This window comes from Chionomys nivalis, chromosome 13 (assembly GCF_950005125.1).
Source record: "Chionomys nivalis chromosome 13, mChiNiv1.1, whole genome shotgun sequence".
NCBI lineage: Eukaryota > Metazoa > Chordata > Mammalia > Rodentia > Cricetidae > Chionomys > Chionomys nivalis.
In genome coordinates, this window is record NC_080098.1 from 70361330 (window position 1) to 70370673 (window position 9344).

At 44.3% G+C, this 9344-nt stretch overlaps 1 protein-coding gene across 1 annotated transcript; it reads right to left on the bottom strand.

Annotated features, from left to right (window-relative positions):
* Positions 1–243: 243 nt before the first annotated feature.
* On the bottom strand, positions 244–8690 carry Lect2 (leukocyte cell derived chemotaxin 2). The gene is made up of 4 exons (XM_057788163.1): positions 8645–8690; positions 6844–6940; positions 5288–5433; positions 244–410 (listed from the first exon to the last, which is right to left on the bottom strand). The coding sequence occupies exons 1-4, from the start codon at positions 8688–8690 to the stop codon at positions 244–246; spliced, it is 456 nt and encodes a 151-aa protein (XP_057644146.1).
* Positions 8691–9344: the final 654 nt, after the last annotated feature.

A 9344-nucleotide genomic window follows, 5' to 3' on the forward strand; every position in this document is an offset into this window, starting at 1 on the left:
AGAGGTCTCAGAAATACAGTCTGGACATGTTGGGATTCATTTGTTTATTTCTCTCATCAGGACTTAAAAACCTAAAATACAAAAGCACCCTGGTCCTCTGGGTGTCAGGAAGGTCAGGGTGACGATGGATTGGAATCAGAAGTGTGGGGTTTGCACTGATTGTGTTTCTCCTGGAACACATGTTTCTCTTCAGGGCAGACGTGTTCGTGCTCTACTCTGGACAGGATCTGGTGGTGTCTGCGCTCACAGGTATGTCGTGGGGTCACTGGAGTCACAGTTTTCAATGTGCACGTGCGACTGGATACCGGGGTAAACTTTCTGCAAGGGCAGCAGGGTGCCCAGCTTCTCTCCCTTCTTGACAGAACCTTTATACTTAATTGGTTTAATGTAGAAAATTTTGACGCAGAAACCTGAGAGAAAATGGAGATGTTATTTGGACTTCTGTAGCCTTGAATCAGAAATTTAAAACACAGGGCTGGGGAGATAAGTTAGTTGGTAAAGAGTTTGCCTTGCAGGTGGGCTCCAGGGCTTTATCCCTATAACCCAGGGAAAAGCTGAGAGTTGGGGCATGTTCTTGTGATCTCCCCTGGGGAGGTGGAAACAGATGTGTTCCTGATGTTGGGGTCCCAGCCAGCCTAGCCATCTGGCCAGGCATCAGGCCAATGAGATACCATGTTCCAAAATACAAAGCACCTGAGGAATGACACCTGAAGATGACCTCTGGCCTTCACATACACACAGAGAGAGACAGACACACACAAACATGTGTGCATGCACATGCAAAACATGTATACACACATTTAAAATATAAAAACAGCCGTGGAAGTTTTTGTGGCACCTCCTTGGCAGCCCGCCATGTCTTTATGAGTCTGAGTGTTTCTTTCCGAGCCGCAGCTGTCAGAAACTCATTGCAGTGAACAATGAATGAGACCTTTGTGCTTTTTCTGCGAAGCTCATGCCACAGAAGTAGCCACTGATGCTCTGGGTGAAGAGTGGAAGGTTATATGGTCCGAATCTGTGGCAAGAAAGGCAAACAGAGTTTTCCCATGAAGTAAGGTGTCTTGTCCCACAGCAGAGTGCACCTGGCACTCTTGTTAGAGATGAAGGAGAACTGAGGAGGAAGGTGCCAGGCTGTTCAGGGATGCACTGTGGATGCCATTCTGAGTGTTTTCAACTTCCTTTATTGAAGAAGAGGAAAGAAAGATAATCCTGGACTAACAGATACTGCTGTGCCTCCGTGTTGGAGCCAAAAAGCAGAATCTGGAAACTTATCAGTTCTCTAAAGAAGATGGTGTTCACCAATATGCTGTCAGAGAGCCCTTAATGAAGGTAAGAAACCCAGGACCAAAGCTCCAAAGATGCAGGGTCTTGTTTCCCAGTGTGTCCTGCATCACAAATGCCAATGTATTGCTCTGAAGAAACAGCACGCTAAGATAAGGAGGAGGCTGCAGAAAGTGCTAAGCTTATGGCTAAGAGAATGAAGGAAGCCAAGGAAAAAAACACTGGGAACAGACTGCCAAGAGACATAGGCTGTCCTTGCTGTGAGTGTCTGCTTCAAAGTCCAGTCAAACCTAAGTCTTTAATAGTGATACAGAATGATCAGATGGGGCGGGGGACAGCGAGGGGGTTGGGGGCGAAAGTTGACAAAAACCAGAGGAAGGAGAACTGAATAAACAGGAAGACAGAATCCTAGTTTAATACAAGATGGTGGAGAGTGGATTCTAATAAAATATTGGAGAATAAAAGAGTAGCAGAAAAACTTAGAGAGTAGAAAACTGATCCACAGTAATGTTATGTCCAAGACAACATATATAAATATGATATATATACATATATTTATTCTAACAAAACTACTAGTCCTGAAAAAGAAAAGTCGAAACAAAAAAGGATGCTTTTCTAAATATATGTGTATATATATGTATATATAGTATATACTAAATAGATGTATATTATATAAATATATGTAGATATGTATATATATTCTAAATATATGTGTATATATGTATATATAGTATATACTAAATATATATATTATATAAATATATGTAGATACGTGTATATATTCTAAATATATGTTTAGAAAAATATTTATACATATAGACATATATTCTAAAGATAATTCCAAGTAAAAACATAGTATAATGTGGTCGGGTGGTGGTGGTGCACGCCTTTAATCCCAGCACTTGGGAGGCAGAGGCAGGTGGATCTCTGTGAGTTCGAGACCAGCCTGGTCTACAAGAGCTAGTTCCAGGACAGGCTCCAAAACCACAGAGAAACCCTGTCTCGAAAAAAACAAAAAACAAAACAACAACAACAAAAAAAAACCACAGAGAAACCCTGTCTCAAAAAACCAAAAAAAAAAAACAAAAAAACAAAAAAACAAAAAACAACAACAACAAAAAAAACATAGTATAATGTAATAAGTATAAAATGGCAAGATGGTGTTGGGATCAGATATGAGTTGTCTGTAAATGGGAATGGGCTTGTCTTCTTTCAACTCTTTCCCAAGGGCACAAATGAACCCCAGTTTTGTACTGTATAGAATAACACACAGTGACTTAAGTGGCCGAAAATAAGACTCAAACAAAGATTTGCCAAGGAAATGGCGGCAGCAGAAAGTAAGGACCCGTTACCAGTATACAGAACGCAGCCACAAGCACACTGAAACAGGCACAGAGCCTTGTTTAGCGCTAACTGCCAGTTCTGAGGAAGATGGAGCCCGTACACTATCTATGCTCTAAATAACACAGACGCTGGTAAAGAGAGGGTCAGGCGGGAAATGAAGCCATGACATTGCACTGTTCAGTGTAGTAACTGCAGCCAACAAGGCAAGCACTTAGCATGAGCTAATGTGAATTTTTATATGCTTCACAATCAATACACAATACATTTTAAGCAATCATCATAAAATGAAAAAAATACTTCAAGTAATCAGAGATTACAGAATGGTCATTGAAGAACTGTTGACTTAAAGACACCATTACACACATACACACACCCCAAAACCCCAGTACAAACTGGCATCTGGTTATGCAATTTATTTGAAAAAGAATGGTATAATAAAACCCAGTCCCTCCCTCATATCTTACCCAAGCCCACTGGAGACTGACTAGATCAAAATATGAGGGCAACATAATAAGTTTGTCTTCAGTGTTGGCAGATGTGTCTACACAGGTCAGAATAAGTTAACTAAATTACTAGACTGGACCACATGAAAACAATTTCTGTGTGTTGAAAGACATTGGTAAGGAAGTGGCGCCCTGCAGAGTGGAGAAGTGTGCGCACATGAGCACCTGGCAGAGGGCACCCATCAGGAACATAAAGAGCTCCTATGTATCAGTAAGTGCATATTCCAGTAGGAATTTGGCAAAGTATTTAGATAAACACATCACAAAAGATTGTTATCCATGCTATCAAAATATATGGAAAGGTGCCAATGTCTTTGCCATGGGGGAAAAGCAAATTAAAACCATGGTGATAGGCTTCACACCCAGGCCCAGCAGCAGGGAAGCCTGAAGCATCCATGGAGCAACTGGAGCTCCCGAGCTCTTCGCAGGGATGCAAACCACAGCAGCCACTGGGGAAAACGGCATGGCAGCAAATACACCTAGGTGTGACACAGCACACTGCCAAATGCTGAGTGTGCTGGCCACATGGCAGTCTGGAACCAGGGTAGCCAGGGCTGGTTAGAGGCACTGGGACCACTTGAAGATGAACTCCAGGACACAGGTGCGTTGATCAGCTGACCCAGTGACCCCCCCCCCCCAGTCTGATGGAAAAGGATTTGTTTTGGCTCACTGGTGATTGGAAAGAGAACAGCCTCCATAGGCTCATATATTTGAATACTTGGTCCTCAGTTGGAACCATCTGGGAAGGGTTAGGAGGTGTGGCCTTGTTGGAGGAGGTGTGTCACTAGGGGTGAACTTTTTGAAGTTTCAAAGGCCCATTCTATTCCCAGTTAGCATCTCCTCCCTTCCCCTCCCTCCCTCCCTCCCTCCCTCCCTCCCTCCCTCCCTCCCTCCCTCCCTCCCTCCGTGTGTGTGTGTGTGTGTGTGTGTGTATCACTGGCCTGTAGCTCACCCACTACGCTAGGCTGGTTGGTCAGCAAGTCCCAGGGAGCCTCTGAGTTGACCTCCCCAGTCCTTGGTTTCACCACCATGTTGGGTTTTGCCGTAGGTTCTGGAGATGGCTCTTAGGCCATCATGCTTATGAGGCAAGCGTTTTACAGAACAGGCTCTCTCCCCAGCCCTGATGGTGTACCTCTTAATGAGCACATGTATTTGTTTCTGTGGTAGGGTGTGGGTTAATCTTTGCTGTCTGACTGGATTTAGGGTCATTAGAAGACCCTCGGTCAAAGGATTTCCACAGAGGTTCTACCAAGGAGGAAAGCCCCATCCTAACCCGAGTGGCACCATGGGCTAGGGGGCCCAGCTGAAGAAGCGCTGGAAGGGAAGGCAATATGAACAGTGGGATGTGTAAATAAAAGAATGACCATGAGCCTTTGGGGATGTTACCCTTGGCTCCCTGGTCCACTGCCATTATTGTGAAGGTTTTCTCTTTTTTAGTAAGCTGTATGTTTTCATTTCTAAAGAAAAAGAATGAGCATTATAAGAGTATGCAAATTTCACAGCCATGATAGCTTCTTCAAGAAACAGTGCAGACTGCTTAATTCTGCCAATCCTTCCAAACAGGCCAGACTAACGTGCAGCACAAGGGGTCTCTGGGAGGATGGCCATGCATGCTCTGTCTTGCTGCCCAGTGTGTTCACCTTGTGACAGCTCATGAGAGTCTTCTCTTGCACCATGCACAGTTTTGTGTCCATATCACACCTGAATAGAATTCAAACGAATAACAGCAAATCCAGTTCCTGGGGACCTGCTTTACTGAGCAGAGAGGCGTTTGCAAATATCTCACATTCAGTTGCTGCGGAAGTGCTAACGTTCGTGAATTGTAAGGTTCTGGTAAATTAAAGTGTGTGTCTGTCACGGCTATCAGTTTTGTCAGACATTCTTCTAAGCAAAACTGCCTGGGCTACAGAAGGGACCAGCTTGGTCAACTATGGAGTTTTGTACACAAGCAGGTTTCAGGGAATCATTAGGCACCCTCTGTTTCTTGGGGGTTTGTTTGTTTTGTTTTTTGGGGTTTTTTTGTTATTGTTGTTTTGCTTGGTTTGTCCTATATGTTCTAAATCTTATCATCATGGAAGAAACATGAAACGTCTGTATCTGGAACCTGCAGTAAGTACCTCAGCATCGCACCAGACGGTGCCCCAGATCTCTACTCTTACCTCTTCCAGACAGGCGAAGGCCATTGTTGATGGCGTTTTTGTTTCTGTAGGGTTTCTCCTGGCCCACTATCGTCCCAGTGAAAGGTGCGTACACAACAGATCCGTCCGAGCACAGGACATCCACACCTGGATGACGCCTGTTGGTTCTAGAATATAAATAAAAGCCACCAGACTGAGGGCCATCTCAGGGAATGGCCAGAAGACATTGCAGTGCCTGGGACAGTTTACTCTGTTTAGCCTGATTTTAACCTCTCTGCTCTGCTCCTGAGTACTAATGGCCATATTGGAAAGATTAAATAATTTAAAATCATATTTCCTTCACAGTAAGCCTTAAATAATATTATATGGTATTTTGAAAAAAAAAATGAGACAGGGTATACAAATATATTTTATTGTCATCTGAATCTTGACCCCTTTAAGGCCTTTTATTTTTTGGCACTGGAAATCAAACCCAGGGCCTCGTGGGTATAAGGCAATTGCTGTACCACTGAGCTACACACCCAAAGCTACTGTTTTAGGGAACCTATTGCATAACTATCACGTGTTCCCTGGATCTTATTTTTTTTCTCATAGTAAAAGTAGTCATAAACTCCATTTGGTGTAAGAGTTGTTTTAACACAGTGAGGGATACCTCCCAGGCTTGTCAAACTGCGTGGAGCCCAAACAAGCTCATTCCAAGTAGCAAGGCGTCTTGAGTTTGTCTCTATGACCTGGCAGTTCTGGCTTCCCACTGCTTTCACTGCCTTTTCCTCCCAGCCTTTCTCCTTCCAGTGGGCACTACTGACCAATCAGATTCACAAGGATGGGACCCTTAGAATTGTGTAGAAGGCAACATTGATCGGGTTCTATGGGAAGAGTCTAGAAGTTACTGTGTAAATCAAAGGTACAAACTTTTGAGTGCGCGCTCATTTTGAGGTCCCTCTTCCTGTTTGCCATCTCTCGGTCCCATCTTGAGTATTTGATGTCTTTGTAGGCAGGACCAAGTGACAGCTCCCCTGTGATTCGGGCGGAGGTCAGTGCTACAGTTTGATAGGCGGCTGCCTTGTCGGCAGCCTGCATGTTTTCGAAACCTCGGGAGTATGGCCCTTGTCTAGAAGGGATCAAGCGGTTCTTGCCTGCCTAGAGTCAGCCTCTAATGTTAAAATTGCAGAACCTTGGTCAGTAACAGTAGAGTGGATGCAAAAGAACCCAAAGGGCTGAATTCAAGCATAGCCTTCACCGTCTCCAACTCCGGGGGATGATCAGTCAGTTCAAATTCCTTATTATAAAATATAGTGGGATAGTTTGGTTTTCTTCACGCTGGAAAGCCAGGTGAAGTGAGACAATGTGTGGAGAGGTGGAGAAGGAAAACGTCTTGAGCCCTTCCCTTCCACTGATTTGCTGCTCTGTCTCCAGTGCAGACCCCACCCTTGAAGCAGGGTCTTAGAAGCTGCTCCAAATACAGTCACCGTTGCACAGAGCACTGGGTTCCTGACTGTCAGAGGGAGGTCATCGTGCACCCTCTAGGAAACAGGACAAAGACGACATGAAAAGAGGGTGTCTGTGCCTCCCCGTACCTTTGAGCAGAGTACTGTCCACAGCCATAGCTGTCGCATGTCCGGATCTCATTGGAAGGTTGGCTGGCACATATGTTAACCCATGGTCCTGCCAGGGCTGCAGAGGAGAGAGGTGAGAGCTGTGGGCATCTCCAGCCTGGGTCTCCTTGTGTGAATATCCCCCCTCCTTTGGGGAGTTCATAGGCAAGTTCTTCCTATGGACAACTGATTCAGACATAAAACCTAGCCCCCTTGCTGTATAATCCTGTTCTGTGGCATATAAATGCGTATATATCATCACTAATCTCCTCATCTCACTGTTCAAATTAATTCATGAATATATGGTATAAATTGTGCTTTTAGATTTTACTTTGTCCGTGACCAGACCTGGGAGCCACTATGGTTAAGCAAAAGTAAACAGCATAGTTTTAAAAAAGAAACAACGTTAGGAGCTGTACAGTGACTTTGAAATGTTGCTTTCATTTCAAAGCACTAAGGTCTAAGAATGGCATCCAGGCAAAAGTTTGACTCTCAGGCGTGGCATACTCTAACTTGCCAACTTCACGCAGCACGACCTCAATCTCAGATTTACAGACTTGGAAGTGGGATTTGAGACATAATCTAAAGTGCTAAACTACAGTTAGTAAGGTCAGAAAGAGGCTGGGAAGGGAGTGGAGATGATTACATGAAGATTACGAGGAGTAAGCACGGTGAGAGGCAGCTGCAGTCTGTAAATGTAACTTACCCCTCTAATATTACAAGTAATGTCAACTGAATTCCCTGATTCTCGATGTTAACCTTCACAGAGGTACAGTTAGCAATCTTACCCTCTCACTTTGAAGCAAAAACAAGAACCTGCTAATTTGGTGGTTGTATTAAAGAACATTTTATTCTTCCAGGCAGTATGTATGCTGTGAAGAAGAGCTGCAGAATATGGCCGGTAAGTGTATTTTCTACTGTAACTTAAACTATGAGTCTCAAAAGGCTTCTACTGTGGGTCCAAGCTTCCAATGAATCCTTGAGCCAACTGTAACAGCATGGCTCTGGAACCAGCGTTTTTCCTGGACAGCTAAAGCATCTTGTGAATAGTTTATTATTAATCTGTTCGGTTTTCTTGCCTACCATGAGCATCAAGAGGACTTTCCCTTCATCCCAATCCAGCCTTGCATCAGGAATTCCCCACATCCAGTTCATCCAGCTCTTACTTGAGATTTTTACCTTTGAGGGTTTTGTGGAGGAGAAGGTGGGGTGTTAACTGATTAAGTTCCAGGTCAGGTCAGTGAATGCCTTTAATTCCAGCACTTGGGAGGTAGAGTCCAGCATGGACATCTGGTTAACTCGCATTCAGGAGAGAGAAGAGAGGCTGCTAGTATGCTCACCCAGGAGTATTGGGCTACCCTGCCTATTAGAGAGGGAAGGAGGAGGAAGCACCACAGGGAGAGACTGAGAACCCCCTCCTCCCCCTGTGCAGGCGGATCTCTGTGAGTTTGAGGTCAGCCTGATCTACAGTGCGAGTTCCAAATAGCCAAGGCTACACAGAGAAATGCTGTCTCAAAAGCCAAATAATTGGAGGCTTGTCTGACAGTCTTCTTACACATACACATGTTGACATTTCCCTCACTGAAGAATCAGGACATCTGGAAGAGGTGGTGGAGAAACCCCCACCGCCCCACCCACTGCATTATTTTCTCACCTACTGCAACCTTAATTATTAATATCAAATTTTATGTTGCAATTTTGTTATCATAGACCTTTAAGATCAGGGCAAATCAGGTATATACTTTTCATTAACCAGGTTTCTAACACTGTGCTTTCAACTTACCCGTGGAAATCAAGGCAGCTACGATGAGGACTGTTGTGGAAAACATCTGGATTTTGCTTCCTGTCTCTTCCTCTAATTAGAATTGCTCCATGCACACACTGCTCCAGCTCAAGTTAATATTCTCTGGTAAGTTAGGTTCAGAACCCTGTATTTCTCCTGGATTCAGAATGAGACATGGAAAGCACACCAAGGCAAGTTAAACTGTAACATGCTGTGGAGAGCGGTCCGATTGCGCGAGACCTCTGTGAAAGCCTTTGATCTGGGGAAGCAGCCAGTGCTACCGGGAATCCCGACTACATATTAACAGGAGTGACAACACTGGGCGCAGACTGGTGTCCTTTGACTGGGGCTGGAGGGAGCTTGTGCGTGTTGATGGCAGTGTGGCTCTTACTGTCTGCTGGAGACCTTTCCTTCCATGGATAATGCGTGTTTCAGGGGAGAACTGACCAGTCATGATGGGGATGCTCCCTAATGTCCGCATATCTCTAGTTTATTGTCCGTTCAGTTAGATTTCATATACAAGAGATTTTAGCTAATTTTAACATAATTGTGTTTGTTTCTTTTTATTTTTATTTATTTATTTATTTTGGTTTTTCAAGACAAGGTTTCTCTGTAGCTTTGGTGCCTGTCCTGGAACTCACTCTGTAGACCAGGCTGGCCTTGAACTCACAGAGATCCACCTGCCTCTGCCTCCTGAATG